This window comes from Anoplophora glabripennis, unplaced genomic scaffold (genome assembly GCF_000390285.2).
Source record: "Anoplophora glabripennis isolate ALB-LARVAE unplaced genomic scaffold, Agla_2.0 scaffold32, whole genome shotgun sequence".
NCBI classification, from domain to species: Eukaryota; Metazoa; Arthropoda; class Insecta; order Coleoptera; family Cerambycidae; genus Anoplophora; species Anoplophora glabripennis.
Window position 1 is genome coordinate 909,076 of NW_019416220.1, and position 17,017 is coordinate 926,092.

Sequence of the window (17,017 nt, forward strand, 5' to 3'; positions counted from 1 at the left end):
ACTGTCGGTTACACTTTTCTCTCTTTTTCAACTTCTAGTTGTTTCACTTCTCCAAGATTTACCCCTACCTCGCCGCCTTCTCCGATCCTGTATAAAATACTGATTAACTTTTATCAATAGCCAGTCCTTCATTGTGCCTTATTGAAATTTAGGAATACGGTGCTTTCCTACTGGTAGGTGCTTGGAGTGTACATAAGACTTCTGTGGTGACCAAGTGATCCATATATACGTGTTACTCGGATTATCTATAGGATTTTTTTGTATTTCAGCCTAGACATGAGGATTCTATTACTTTTGGCCACTTGTACGTGTAAGTATACCCGCATTTTACCGCTTCTTCACCCTTCTAGAACATCTGCAAGCACTTAATGTCAGTCCTTGATAAATCGATTCAAAATTTTCACGCACCGATATTTTTATGAAATTGATATCCTCGTAACCGCTGAGCCATAAAAATATCTTTGCTCTTCACATGTTTCAAATTTTTTTGTACTCGTTTTCATTTATTTTATGTTGTTTTATTAATTTGTTCAATTTTTTTTCAGTGCCTCTGCTACAAGCAGCGGAATACGACGACATCGATATCCTCACAAACTACGATGTCCAATTTGCTACATACACCGACAATGGCGGGAATAATAATGCCCCACAGCCCACTCAGAAACAGGGTTTCAGTCAGGGAAGCAGTTTGAGGAGTATTGCCGAAGGTTCTTCCAGTGCTGCCAACATGGCGGTCAACAATCAGGACGCTGCTGGTCACCAAGCAGCCTATGTGGCCAAAAACACGCTCGCTCAGTCTGCAGCTGCGGTATGAGCTCAAGTATTTCTATAATTACCCCAAAATAGTCATATTTCCCCTTAGCTTCTCTTATAACATCATAAAGCTAGTAGATGCTATATAATAATAACAGGCCTTTCCATCCTCCGCACAAGTCAATACAGTTTTAACTGAATAGGAGAATTTTTCAGTAAATATGTCAATATTCCGTTGTTTCTTAGTTTTTACTTAAACATTAAACTGTTTAGAAAATATGGTAAAGAAAAAAAGCAATACTTTTTGAATTTACTTATAATTTTTTTACTTACAAGCAAAAATTCTTTGTGCTTTTTGTTTTCTTTAGTTTTTCTTTTAAAAAAATTTATTCCAACATATTTTTAACCTTGATACTGTTAACTTGACGAACAAAATAATCCAACATTAAAAATTTTGTCCCAGTTTTTTCTATTATAATAGTTTTTCACGCTTAAAATTTGATCTATTAAACGAGCATCTTCCTTAGAGTACGCATATACAGTGTGTTAACTAGAAAATAGCCCCCTGATTTGTTAATTAGAGCTTTCAAAACCTTGCCTTTTTTAATTTCAAAAAAGTTTATGTGAAAATTTCGATTTCTTTGTTGGAAATATTGCGCGACTCCAATTAAATAATAAAAAAGTTAAGTACGTCGTTCAAAAATATGTCAAACTATATTAAGTGTGGTCCCATAAAAATAGAACTAGCTATAACGAAATAAATTACATAATATAATAATTCAATAACCCAAAACCAATTTAGTTATTGGGGCATTTATTCACGCACGATTTAACACAATCAATTTTTTCATATGAAAGAAAGCAGTTATTCTCGTCAAAAAAATTTTTAGATTGCGTCTAGACTCAATTACCAAAACCACTACCGGTTAGAATTGAGGTAACAATTTTTTTTGTATAAATTCCTTTGTTCTGTCACCACAACAATTTCTAAGAAAATTATATGTGAATATTATTCACATTCAGCATAACTAATTTTTCGCGGTTTTTTACCACACTTTTGAACGGAAGTCTTTGAAAAGACTAAATTTAACTACACTTTCCAGTCCTTTAACCGAAAACTCAGCATTTGAAAACGAGAATCAAGGTTACAAACTTCACTTGAGGTGGACCTGAAAGATGTAGCTTATTTCAGTATTACTTTAAGATATTTGTGGGATGATTTTTGCAGGCGTCAGCCACGGCCCAAGCTGCACTGGCGGGAAAGCAAATTCTGTTACAAGGACTCGAACAGCAATTCAGGGATGCTCAGCAAGGCCTGATGGGCGAAAGACAGCAACTGATGCAGGTATCGATACGAACACTTCCTTGTACTGTCGGAAATTTCGCCATAGTTTCCAATTCGATTCGGTGTTAACAGTTCTTAAGCATGACTAGTTGAAACCCTTCTTTCAAAATTTGCAACCGGATTGAAAATTATTTAAAAAATATAAACCGAAATATTGTGACATCCTATCACAATATTTGCAGTAAACACTTTAATGCGAATCAATATGAAAGCAGCTTCGACGGATTTGTTGCGTAACCCACTCGCAATACGAATTAGCAACGCAGGAAACAGTTCGGCTGGTAAGCTGCCATTTTCTTGTGTACGTCTTAAATACAGCCTAAACGTAATCCATAGTAATTATGTCTAAATTTTTATTAAAAACTTGGTATACCTTTTTTAATTAATTATATTATTTGGCTATTTCAAATTAATTCTGAAAAATTTTCATCTACGGAAGCAAGGGGATCCAAATGCTAGAATTGGGAGGGTAAAAACAATAATTCATATCAATCTAGAGAGCTTGTCAGATCTTTTGACATCGTTTTGTTTCTCTATCGTTTTTTATGTTATATATTAATTTAATACCTAGCAATATTCAAATTTCTCTTTATTTAATTTTTGCAGAAATAAAAACTACTTATCGTTAATAATATTTGGAAACATTTCTTATTATTTGGATACTTGGTATCAATAATATTCATATAATTCAATTTTTTTAATCCTATTAGATGAAGACAAACGATGTTCTTTGATCAAAATCTGAAGCCTAGGTACTGTTCTTTGACTTCATCTGATTTAAGGAAATTTATTTGAATTAGTTTAATATCTTTGAAATAAAGTAATTGTCTACAAACTTCAGTGCAAATATCAACATTTATAAATAAAGACCCTGTATATACTCTTCCATACCAAGCATTTAAAGATATAACTTCACATATATGCTAGTAACATTAATAGGTATTAAAGCTTACATAAAATACAAAACTCTTTGAGAACATGAAAACAATGTAAAAAGTTTTGTCAATGTCAAATGTTGGAAGAGGTTTTAATTTTTACACAGATTGTTTGATTGATGTTATTGTGACAAGATTGTTATTTTTTAGTTAAAAATGGAACCTTTACGTTTTTGAATTTTGATAATTTTTTTGGTCATATCTTTTCTACTTTAGGGACAGGCTCATCAATCTTACCTCACTGTAATGATAAGATAGTGTTTCATCCGAATAAGCTAAAATATGCAGGATCTTGCGTTTAAAAATATAGTTTTCTGTTATATCTGAAATAATGGCAACGTGGCAACAACGTAATTGATCTCATTAGATCGGTCATGCCCTGTTACCCTTGGGTGTCAAATTTAATATTAATCAGACAATCAGTGTAAAAGTATAGGGTGTCTATAATCAAAACTACACATCATTTAGATCCTTTAATGAGAATTAAAAAAATAAATAAATAAAATTTATCATTCAGTACATTTAATTAATGTTCGATATCTCTGAACAATATATTTCTTTTATTTTGAATCATATTTTCTAACAAAAAAATAATTCAAAACATCAATAAATTAAATTGAAAACATTATTAAATATTTTCAAAATAGTTATTTAGATGGGGTTGTTTCAGAAAGGGAACAGTTGTAGATTTTTCTGGCGACATATTATGGAAAGAACAAGTATTTTATTTCTCTTTGCTGTATCTAGATATTTGGTACCCAAGAATATGTCTTCAATTTAGAAAAATTCTTAGTATAATTTGAATTCACTTAATTAATACTTCTAGAGCAAAGTAAAAATACGCTTCGTAATATTTGTAATAAACTACAATTTGCTGTTTTTCATTTCCAATAAATTAATAATTGGAAACATCATTGAATTTAATTCAAAACATTAGTAAAAAATTTTAAAATTGTTTTTAAAAGTCCTTTCAGCCACTTCATCTGACTTGAATTTATCTTCATGCATAATTAAAAGTCGATTCATCCAAAGAGCAAACAAATAATTCAAAATACCAGCAAACTAAATTCGAAACATCAGAAAATTAAATTCAAAACATGAGTAAATTTTTTTAAATTGTTATTTAGAACAAATATTTTTCGAAACAACAAAGAGTCATAGATTTTAGTCACGCCTTGCAATTTTAGAACGATTCTCTCAAAAAACGGTCGACTATTAGCAAAAGACGCTTTATATTTTTCATAGAACCGCCTCATCTAATCGAATTTGTCCCCAGGCACAAAGAGCGGCGGATTCCACCCAGAGAGCAGCCGCCGAGGCCAGACAACACGTAAGCGTGTTGCAGAACACTTTGAACGCAGCTCAAGCGGCGTCAGAGCACGTCACCCAGGCGGCTTCAGAAGCTGCTGGCGAGCTGGCCGCCCAGCAAGCTATGGTGGGCTCAGCCATGGACCGTCTTGAGCAGATAGGCAAGCAACTGGCAGCCGTCAGAATCGACTTCGAAGCCACCAGGACCGCAGCACAGCAAGCCCAAGCCTCAGCGCAAGCGGCGGCGGCGAACGCGGCCGCCGCCGCTGCCGCAGCTGCCGCGGACCTTGCCAAGTCCGCAGGAAAACAACCACCACCACCACCACCACCACCAACTCAACAGCCCGCTAACAATAACGGAAAGGGTCAAGGAGGCAACGGCGGCGGCAACGGCGGCGGCAACGGCGGCGGCAACGGCGGCGGTAATGGTAACGGCAACGGTGGAGGTAAAGGGAAACCGTCTCAGAATGACAACAATAAGAATTTTTATCACCCCCTCTTCTATGGAGAAAACTAAGAGAGAGCATTAACTCAGTTATTGATTTTTTTACTATTTTGTTAAAATAAAATAAATGAAAATATACTGTTTTCTTTTTTGCGTATTCGTACCTAACCGTCGGCGGAAAGCTTCGTAATATTGTAAATAATTGTATCAATAACTGACAAAATGTACCTTTTTTACTATGTAAATTACTCACTGAAGCTGTGACGTCTCGAACAAAATCCAAAAAGTGAAAAAGAAAACAAGTATGTACAGTATGTAAAAAACCTGTTACTAAAATAATTTTACAAACCCTGTCGACTATTTATTCATTATAAATTACTTATTTAAATAAATATTTATAAAACTTTATTTCTAAAGATTATCCATAAGGAATGTTGCTTGTTCCAAGCATCAACCAGTTTCTCTATTCGTGAAATTAAAAAATGTTTACAAACAAAATTGTAAAAAATAAATTTGTAAATATTCAGTTGGTATTATTTATTTCAATATATTCATAAATATTTCATATACAGAGTGTTTTATAAGTCCATGCCATAACTTCTAGGAATTTTGCCTAGGGTCATTTTATACCACAGTCTAAAGCACTATCTCTGAAGATGTTGGAAACAGATCAATGAATCTTGGCTAATTATACAACTAAGGGTACAAAGTAACTAGGTTGGTATGCAGAGAATTTCGATGCCACTGAGAATATGGATAAGTTTAATTCGCAATTATATTTCTAACAAATAAGATAATAAGAAACTTTATACCAATAGTGTTTTGTTTTGGAAAAAAATCCTATGGTATTATTTTAGGTTATTTTCCATTTAATCAACAGTATGGAAAGTTAATTGTTAATTTAAAAATGATGATTCGAAAATTGGTATTTTTTCTAAATAAAGTAGAGGACGTCTTATTCTTAGAGACTCAATGGCGTCGAAATTCTACGAATCATAGCAACTGAGCGTCCCCGTACGTACGTTAGTGGTTAACAGATTCGTATACAAACTCAGTCATTTTTTGCCTACCTCAAACATCTTCAACATCTTTTAATTTTTTTAATTTGGGCACAAACTAGTTTTACAATGAACCGAGAAAACAATGCATTTACTATTTCCGAACGTGTCGATTGGTGTATGTGTATGGTGTAGCCGGAGAAAATGCGTGTTGGAAAATCTTGACGAAGACCCCACAATTAGTACTCGACGACTCGCACAGCAAGTAGGAACCTCATCTCGTACCGTACAGCGCATCTTAAGGCGCCAGCTGTTGCACCCCTTTCATCTGCAACCAGTTCAACAGATTTTACCCCCGGCACTCGCAATGACATCTTGGAGCCCAAATTGACGTTCCTTAAAATCGTTTATTTTTTCCTTAATACCAAGAAGGAGTGTCTGCCTTAGGCCTGGGTCGCCTCGGCAGACCGTCATCCAAAGACTGTATGATTTAACTCCTGCTAAGAGAGATTTAGGATCCAATAATTTCTAAACAGAAAAATAAAAAATAAAATATTATTATATGCATTTCGACTAAAAGCTATGGAGAGGCGTTGTCAATAATTAGTAGCAAGTTCTCATTATTCACTCAAGATAGATTATCAGAATTTTTAATGCAAATTAAAACATTGGTAACAAAGCAGAGAAGGATAAAAGCATCAGGACATCTATTCTAGATTTAGTCGATTTCGTAGATATTGTTTATATTTCAATAATCACATAATTATATTAAACATAATTATACATTATTTAATACTCACAAACGATAAGGACAAAACTTATTGTTACCACGGCGTCTCGTCGATTTTCCAGCATCTTTTTGTTTGCTACCAGCATAGGAACCAAAGTCGGGAAGGACACCAATTGTAGGTCTGGGAATAGCAACAACTGTCTTCGTAACATTGGTCGCAAAGAGCTTGGATGGTGCCCTGGAAACTTTCACTGACATCTTGGGGTTCAAGATGAAGTTCCTCACCATCATCTCTTCTTCCTTAACAGCACGACGCAACGTCTTCCTTAAGACTGGGTCGCCTCGGCAGATCGTCATCCAAAGACTGTAAGCCCTGACTCCAGCTAGGAGAGATTTAGGATCCAATAACCTTTAAATAACACAAATAATATTAAAATTAATAAACAAATAGAAAAATTAAAACGTACCTCAATATTATTATCCAAATTTCAACCGGGAGGAATGGAAGGGTGTTGTCAACAACTGGCAGCAGACGAGACATCTTTCTTCAGTCAGTGTAGACAATATATGTCAAACTGAGAAGCTACTGGCCTTTTTATACCTTATAAGGGACGGTATGTGCAATGAGCGTGTCTTGACGCTCCAGTGATCATCACCAGAGCGCAACCGTAACGCTCCGATGAACTTTGCCCTTAGCAGGTAAATAATTTATCAAACTGGTGAGCAATGTATCTCATAAAAAGTTAATGGATTATTGAACAAAACAAGTGCATTTTAGTTTGGAATCGTAATCACGTGTTCTCTAAAAGTACCTTACACTTTTTTGCGAAAACACTTCGTATAAATTGTTCAAAAAATAATTAGTTACTGTTTCTACATTGGTATTAAAGTTCTTGAAAAAATCGTTACACTTCCAGTTATTAAATTTAACAGATCGTACTGAAGCGTCGGAGAACAGTAGAGAAATAATAAGAATTTTAATATGGTTCATGTTCATAAAAAGGACTAACTAAAAGAATAACTAGGAGAAAATAATTATAAAACTTGATTTGTACCACAAAGAATGTAGACAATAAAATAAAATCAAAACATTCTGTGAAAATGTGTAGTTCATTTTAGGCACGTTAAGTAAAATGCAATGATGTATAAAATATTTATTTATTAATTAATTTATAACATATAATTTTCTGTAACAGGAACAACATTACAATCAAATGAAACATTTTTACCTATTCATGAGATAATATCGTCAGCGATAAAAGTGTTAGGTACGTTATACATTTCTTGCGAAAATAACTATTTAAGAACGTGCGCTTACAATTCCAAACCAGAATACACTTAGGGAAAAATTTTTGTTTCAAAAAATTCAACCTCGATCTTAAATAACAAGACTATATTAAAATAATTTGGTACGTAAACACTTATATTTGGCTTAAAAATATTTATAATCAACTCCGATCATATTTTGTGTGACCGATTATTACCTGCCAAGCGCAAAGATCACTGGAGCGTTACGGTTGCGCTCTGGTGGTGATCACTGGAGCGTCAGGTCACGCTTATTGCACATGCAGTCCCATATAAGGTATAAAAAGGCCAGTAGCACCTCAGTTTGACATACATTGTCTACAGCGACTGAAGAAAGATGTCTCGTCTGCTGCCAATTGTTGACAACACCCTTCCCTTCCTGCCGGTTGAAATTTGGATAATAATATTGAGGTATGTTTAATTTTTTCTGTTTGTTTATTTATTTTAATATTTTTCTTTATTTGCAGGTTATTGGATCCTAAATCTCTCCTAGCTGGAGTCAGGGCTTACAGTCTTTGGATGACGATATGCCGAGGCGACCCAGTCTTAAGGAAGACTCTCCGTCGTGCTGTTAAGGAAGAAGAGATGATGGTGAGGAACTTCATCTTGAACCCCAAGATGTCAGTTCAAGTTTCCAGGCCACTATCTAAGGCCTTTGGGACCAACGTTAGGAAAACAATTGTTGCTGTTGCCAGACCTACAATTGGTGTTCTTCCCAACTTTGGAGACAAACAAAAGGATGCTGGAAAACCATCTAAACGCCGTGGTAACAATAAGTTTTGCCCTTATCGTTTGTGAGTATTGAATAAAGTATAATTATATTTAATATAATTATATGATTATTGAAATAAATCGACTAAATCTAAAACAGATGTCCAGATGTTCTTATCCTTTTTTTAAAGCTAACAATGTTTGAATTTGAATTAATAGTCTAGTAATATACCTTGCGCACATATTGACACTTTTGGCTTGCCACCATTTATTGACAAAGCCTTCCGTTGCTTCCAGTAGACGTTTGAATAAAAACACTGAGATAAGTTTATTTACTTTATTATTAGTTTTCTATTTACTTATTGGACCATACACCTTTCTTAGCAGAAGTCATAGCCTAGAGACTTTGAATGACAGTCTGCCGAGGGAAGAGGCTTCGTCGTGCTGTTAAGGAAAACGACATAACTTATCTTGAGTCCCAAGTTAGTGCGACTTTCCAAGGCACCATCCAAGGCCTTTGTAACCAGCAATAGGTGCTTAGCAGGTAATAATTTATCAATTTAGTGACAAATACACAAAGTGTGTGTTGAATATAAATATTTTTTAAACCAAATTCTTTCAATAAAACCTTGTTATTTAAGATAAGGACCAATTTACTACATTTTACGATTATGTCCACACATTTCCAAGAAAATTGTATTTCATTGTATTGTTTATTTTTATGTTGCAGGTGTTATATTGAGGATTAATTAATTAATTAAATTCTAGTGTTAAGTTCTTTTTAATATCTTTCTGCAGGGAATTTCATTTAAAAATGTATTTTAATCTACATTAATCAGAGGTCATTAGGAATTTTACCTGCTTCCATTTTTACCCACATCAGCTGATATTGAATATTTAAATTAAAAATTTCATTAGTTACTTTTAAATATTTTAAAGGTTTATTTTAATTATGTACCAAACAAGGGAATAAACATGATTTCAAATCAGTTGAGATAAAATAAACTTACGGTAAGTAACAAATTTAATTTACAAGTATTAAGAAATATCGTGATACAAATAGACCAGGGCGGATCCGTTTTGAGGTGGATTTAAGAGGGGACAAGCAAATTTTTGCTGGATTACCTTCAGTACAATCCCTAGATCTGGGCGAGGTCCGGAACATTTTCAAAATTGCAAAAATTTTAAAAAATACCTATTTTATCTGAGTTTTTTACTTATATCTTGGAACCTATGCATTTTAGAAGAATATTGAAGAGGAAAAAAGTTTTAGAATTGAATTTTGCCCAATATACTGTGATTTAAAAATGTTTAAATTTGTTACCGATGTTGCAAAATAGCAATAATTGATGAAAAAAAGGCAAAATGGATAATTTTTTAAAAATATTTTAATTGCTCCGAGGGCATTCTAATTTTGGTAAAAAAAACTTTAGAGTATAATAAAACAACACACCAAATTTCATTAAAATCGGTTGGATAGTTTTCGCAAAATAATTTTTTGAATAAAATTTGGAAAAAAATTTTTCGAACTGTCAAAATGTTGCACAGCCTCAAATGCACTTGAAAATTTTTTCACATAGAAGTGTGTTAACTTTAAAAATTTACTGTGGCCGTCCTAATAGACCGATTTCAATTTTTCAAAAAACATTTGAAAGGTCGAGCGGTTTTTTCTATGTGAAAAAATTTTCAAGTATCTAGATGCTTTATTTGAGGCCGTCTAACTTTTGAAAATTCGGAAATTTCTTTTCTAAATTTATTTCAAAAAATTATTTTGCGAAAACTATTGAACCGATTTTAATCAAATTTGGTGTGTTGTTTTATTATACACTAAAGTTTTTTTTATCAGAGTTAGAATGCCCTCGGAGCAATGAAAATATTTTAAAAAAATTATCCAAGAAACTTGATTATTTTGCCTTTTTTCCATCGATTATTGCTATTTTACAACATCGGTAATAAATTTAAACATTTTTAACTTAACAATATATTGTGCAAAATTCAATTCTAAAACTTTTTCCTCTTCAATGTTCTTCCAAAATGCATAGGTTCCAAGATATAAGTAAAAATTCAGATAAAATAGGTATTTTTTAAACATTTTTGCAATTTTGAAAATGTTCCGGACCTCGCCCAGATCTAGGGATCTACACTTTTATTACGTGAGTTGTACTGAAGGTATTCCAACGAAAATTAGCTTGCCCCCCCTTACATCCAAGAAGTGGTTATTTCAACAAATCCGCCCTGGTCTAAAAATGAAATCCGCGGTATCAAATACTAAGTGTACTCTTTAGCGAGGCAGACGAGAGCTGAATCTCTTGACTACCTCACATTTATCCCAAGAATTACCTGCCCAAGTGTACCTGCCAGTGTCATTATCCCAGGATTAAGGTTATTAATAGATTAGAGCGACTTAATTACACCGACAAATACTCTTAATGCAGGACAATATACTTAAATGTACAATGCAATTGTAGCGACCTTTGGCTGGCAGTTTGTCTCAGAGAACTAAGAATGAAGAGATGGCATCATGGATCGCAGAATATCAATTGGAAAATATATTTTGTCCTCATTGCCTGTAAGTATTTAAAAATGTATTAGTCTATATTGGTAGTGTTTAGAACTAGCAACAAGTTTAGGTCTAGCAAAAATTATCTGCTTGACAATTATGAATGTAAGTAATATTCACTTTGTAGGCATTTTAGACCGTACGGAAGAGATATATTTGAGACCCAGTGAAGTTGTACTTTTCCAAATTTTTTCTCATAGCGTAAAATGTTTAGACATAAATTAATCTAGTTAGTTTGCAGGAAATATCCCATGACCTATTGGAATGTGTTTGTGTAACAACACAAACAATTCTTCTCTCAAAAGATGAAATACTAAAATGTCGTTATAAACCACCAGAAAATAATTCTTTTTATTATACGCTTCTTTAAATAATATATTTAAAAATAATTTATTTTAATACATTTAAATTTACATTGATCTTCTAGAATATTTTCTGTGATACATTTGTCAATAAATTGGTAAATTATTACCTGCTAAGGGCAATGGTCACTGGAGCGTTACGGTTGCTAACAGGTGATAATCACTGGAGCGTAACGTCACACCCATTGCACACAGCCCCTTATTAGGTATAAAAGGGTCAGAAATACTTCAGTTTGACAGATCCTGTCTACAGTGACTGAAGGAAGATGTTCCGCTTGCTGCCAGTTGTTGACAACGCCCTTCCATTCCTGCCGGTGGAAATTTGGGTCATAATATTGAGGTAAGTTTTAATTTTTATATTTATTTATTTTATTATTTTTTATTTATTTTCTATTTTTATTTTTTATTTGTTTTAATATTATTTTTCTATTTACAGATTATTGGACCCTAAATCTCTCCTAGCCGGAGTCAGGGCTTACAGTTTTTGGGTGACGATATGCCGAGGCGACCCAGTCTTAAGGAAGACGCTCCGTCGTGCTATTAAGGCAGAAGAGACGATGGTGAGGAACTTCATCTTGGACCCCAGGATGTCAGTACGAGTTTCCAGGGCACCTTCTAATATCTTTGCGACCAACGTTAGGAAGACAGTTGTTGCTGTTGCCAGACCAACAATTGGCGTTCTTCCCGACTTTGGTTCTCATGCTAGAATCAAGCAGAAGGATGCTGGAAAATCGTCTAGACACCGAAACAACAATAGGTTCTGCCCTTACCGTTTGTAAGTATTAAATAATATATAATTATATTATTAATTATAATTATATGATTATTATAATGAAAAAATTGAAAAAAGAAATGTTTTTACAAGTCGACAAATTCTAATATAGATGTTCTGGCGTGTTTATCCCTCGTTTATCATTAACAAAATTTTCATTTGAATTAAAGGTCTAGTTAAGCACCATCGGTACTTTTTATTACTTTGACGTTGACAAAAACTCTGCTTTTCGTTGCCAGAGTTTGGTTTTGATTTTTATATCGCTTGAACACCATAAAATACAGTTATATTAACTCAGCGGCGGCTCGTGGCAACATACATGGTGAATCAGAACTTATCCAAAACAAATTTTTTGAATGTACAGGGGACTCTTACAAATACGATTTTGTAAAAGGAACAAAAAAGGGCAGTTTGAAAATGATTTTAAAATACCCTTCTGCACGGCACTGGGAACTAGTCCACTGTAAAATCAGGCCTTACGCAGGCAGCATGCAGTAGGCGACCAGCACGGCGGCAAAGTGTAATAAAAATTGAACGGACAAAAAATTGAAATATTTAAAATTTTATAACACCTACTTTATATCAGCAAATTCAATTGCTTTTGCCGTTATTGTTATTATTAATTAATTTGTGGTTTTATTTAATAAAATAATTTGAAGTACATGATGTAATAGCAACTGTTCAAAATTTACGGACGTGTAAACACATTTCAGCCCGACTTACCCAGTTTCTAAGAACTAACACAAATGTTGTCTTGCTTCACCTTAACACAAATGCTTCAGTAAAACACAAATATTGTCTTGCTTCACCATCAATTAAAACGATATCCATCAACTCGAGTTGATGTACACGTAAGCTATTTTTGAAGCTTGAAAAACTAATGTAAACACTATCGCAAAACGTTAATCCGTCTAGTCCCAATTTTTTTTTGGATAAATTGTGATCACCTTGTATATTGGGTCGGCAGACCACCGAGCGTAGATTTGTAAAAATCAGTTGATTTCGTTAAATAAAGCTATTATTTATAACACTTTTAATATTTCACTATTTTCATCTTACTTACATCCATTCTTTTCAATTATAAATTATTATTTAATTATAAATGTATTTCATTGTAATTTTAAATGTTCAACCTAAAATCTACGCGTAGCTTTTAGATGTATGAACACATACATACACGAACACATGTAGTTGTATGTATGTATGTATGTATGTATGTATGTATGTATGTATGTATGTATGTATGTATGTATGTATGTATGTATGTATGTATGTATGTATGTATGTATGTATGTATGTATGTATGTATGTATGTATGTATGTATGTATGTATGTATGTATGTATGTATGTAGTGTATGTACAGGGTGTCCAAAAGTTCGCGTCTCAGGCCCATAACAGACAAACGAAAAACCTCTCGAAAAACATTTTTCAAAATTCGGAAAATAAAAAAAATGGCGCCATAAACTTGTTTTTCCACGATGAAAATATATTTTCGTTAGCACGCAAAATTCATTCCAATATGGCAAATATTTTTGGGTTAACAGATTGACGCTCTGGATATCTCTCATGATATAAGTTAGCAGCTTTTCTGACATTTTTTTGACATTCACCATATATTAAAATCACGTCAACTTTTTCATTGTTTGTGAACATTTTTTAATTTTTAGCAACCACTTACTAGTTTGTTTATCATGCAAGAAATAGCATTTGACAGAAACTAATATGTAAACAGACTTATGACAGCAGTTTCAGCCATTGTTTTCACAGCAATGTTGATTAAATCATGCCTAATTCCAATACAATAGGATACATTTTTGTATAATGTTTGTTATTTTAATTGTTTAAGGAGAAGAGATAGAAAAACATTTTTGCACAAAAAAAGTTGATGACATTTTTTTATTTTCCGAATTTTGAAAAAACGTTTTTCAAGTGCAAAATGGACCTTAGCGAGTCCGGATTCACGCCATCTAAACAGATTTTTACTGTCGTTTTTCGTTTGTCTGTTATGGGCCCGAGACGCGAACTTAGGGACACCCTGTACACCTGTACATACTTTTGATATCTTGCGTGCAAATGTATATTCATAATAACCAAATTTTCTGAAGTAATAATTAATCCTAAATGATAAGACGGTATTAAGTGAATCAAGTATAATATCTTATAGAAAATTTATTTTAATATATTTATCCCTTATCCCATTTGAGTTAGATTATTCTTTAACTGATAAATCATTACTTGCTAAGGACAACGCTCACTGGAGCGCTACGGTTCCGCTCCCAAGACGACCACTGGAGCGTCACGTCACGCTCATTGCACATACAGTCCCTTTTGAGGTATAAAAGGGCCAGAAACTCCTCAGTTTGACATGTACCATCTCCAGTGACTGAAGAAAATGTCTCGCCTGCTGCCAGTTGTTGACAACGCTCTACCGTTCCTGCCCATTGAAATTTGGATAATAATATTGAGGTATGTTTTTAACTGTGTTTTATTTTGAATTTGTTTTAATATTGTTTTTTTATTACAGGTTATTGGATCCTAAATCTCTCTTGGCGGGAATCAGGACTTACAGCCTTTGGATGACGATCTCCCAAGGCGACCCAGTCTTAAGAAAGACGCTCCGTCGTGCTGTTAAAGAAGAGGAGACGATGGTGAGGAACTTCATCTTGTACCCCAAGATGTCAGTACGAGTTTCCAGGACACCTTCTAGTATCTTTGCGACCAATGTTAGGAAGACAGTTGTTGCTGTTGCCAGACCAACAATTGGTGTTCTTCCTAACTTTACTTCCCACGCTAAGGACAAGCAGAAGGATGTTGGAAAATCTTCTAGACGCCATGGCAACAATAGGTTTTGCCCTTATCGTTTGTAAGTATAAAATAATATATGATAATACACAATACAATTATATGAAGATTATTGATATACTAGTAATATGTACAAATTGACTAAATCTAAAATAGATGTTCTTGTGATTTAATATTTGACTTATAGCTGACAATATTTAAATACACATTAAATGACCAATATTTATAGGTAGGTACGATGTAGGTACGACAACTTACCTTGGCAATATTTCTTTGGCTAAATTAAATTTTTTGTCACTAGCTTCTATAAATTTGTAGCAATAGTCAAAGACGTCCTGATTAGAACTTGGATACAGGGAGTAACTTCGCCACGGGTCCCATCATCCCACAAAAACAAAAATTTATTCCTTTTAAATAACATAAACTATGAAATAGTACCTAACAAGTAATATCACGATAAATGAAATACACAAAAATAAGTAAATAATCCGTATTCACCTAATTTTTACAGCATATGACATACTTGAAGTCTTGTGGCTAACACAACTCCACAAAAAAATCGAGAGAATTACCCCTGGAGTCTGACTATGTCTGTCACATGTTTTCGGGGTCGCTGAATCCAAATTCGGGGTCCATTTAACCCCATCACGTCAGGATTTTTCATAACCTCAAACAATAGGCCGAAAAACGCAATAAATCCTCTATCCATTGACCACTCAATCCCATTAACCCCTTAACCCTTTAATCCCTTAAATACTTAAACCCCAAAATCCCAGAACCCGGTAAGAAAGAGACTTTCATTCCGGGTTCTAAGTTTCTAACCCTCTGATTTTGTTTCCTTCCAACATTAGGATACTGACGTTCAAAGTTCCCATAATCTTAAATATTAAATCAATCTTACGAACATTTTCTTATTAAAGTAAAAATGTAACAAAATGAGGCGGTTTCGCCGACTTACAGTGGCAGTTTGTTTTTATTACTCATTTACCATCCCATCATATCATACCAGGTGTGAACTCAACTGGCCGTAGCGGCAATACGGCATTTTAACTGAAGGTTAATCTCCCTTGCCCTTCGTAAGCGTTCGGAACAGAATTGGATTCTGCTTAAATTTAAACTGTTAATTTTGTTGGCGTTTTGTTTATTTTGGATTCATTTAATCATCTAGCTTCGATTGGCTGCTAAAATGGCTATATAAGAGCAAAGTGTAAAAACCCTATTTTGTAACTTTTTAATATTAATTTAATTTTACTACAGCTTTTAATAACATTTCAACAAATAAAAGAGCAGACAAAGAATAATAAATTAATTTATTACAATATCAACAATAAAAATTATTTCGACACAAATATATTAACAAAATCGAAAATCTATACACATTTGGTAATAATACCTACAGAAGAATAGTATAATATCCATCAATATTATACAAGAAAAAAATAATACAAATCCCAAAGTCTACATTGACTATCAATATTTTAATTATTTATAGAAATCAATAATTATCATATTCACGTATTATAGACTATTGCTGCCTTATAAACTGAAAATAATAAATAAATGAGAACTTGTTCAACACGGACATTTAAAAAAATGTTAAAATAAATAGAAAAATTTCATTAAAAAGTATGCTATGCATTAAAAAGGTTTATACAATAAAAACGAAGTGCTAGGAATATAAATCCGTGTTATATAAATAAAGATAAAATGCTATGCCACTGGATTTTACGAGAAAATTTCGGAAAAATCTAAGATCATATTCGATGCAAAGTAGAGCAAACGCGTAAGATGAACCATTTCAAATTAATGAATGTAAAATCTGAAATACCGCATCATACGCATTGTGTTCTGGTAGTAGCTGTAGTCGTCCATGTGCATCGAGTGTACGAAATGGTCGGTTATACGTCAAATACTAACCTGGCGAGCTTGGTCGTAAATCAAAGACCGCCTCCATAACATGCATAAAGAAATTATTAAATTTCTAAACCAC

General features: G+C 33.4%; 1 protein-coding gene across 1 annotated transcript; it reads left to right on the plus strand.

The window, feature by feature from the left end:
* The first annotated feature begins 276 nt into the window (after positions 1 to 276).
* LOC108906231 (glycine, alanine and asparagine-rich protein-like) lies at positions 277 to 4,858 on the plus strand. The gene is made up of 4 exons (XM_018709442.1): positions 277 to 310; positions 546 to 808; positions 1,982 to 2,098; positions 4,310 to 4,858. The coding sequence occupies exons 1-4, from the start codon at positions 277 to 279 to the stop codon at positions 4,856 to 4,858; spliced, it is 963 nt and encodes a 320-aa protein (XP_018564958.1).
* Positions 4,859 to 17,017: the final 12,159 nt, after the last annotated feature.

Excerpts from the sequence above, each read along its gene's own strand:
- LOC108906231 (XM_018709442.1), top strand. The coding sequence starts at position 277 with ATGAGGATTCTATTACTTTTGGCCACTTGTACGT. Across the intron at positions 311-545 it reads ACTTTTGGCCACTTGTACGT|TGCCTCTGCTACAAGCAGCG; the intron begins GTAAGTATACCC and ends ATTTTTTTTCAG. Across the intron at positions 2,099-4,309 it reads AAAGACAGCAACTGATGCAG|GCACAAAGAGCGGCGGATTC; the intron begins GTATCGATACGA and ends ATTTGTCCCCAG.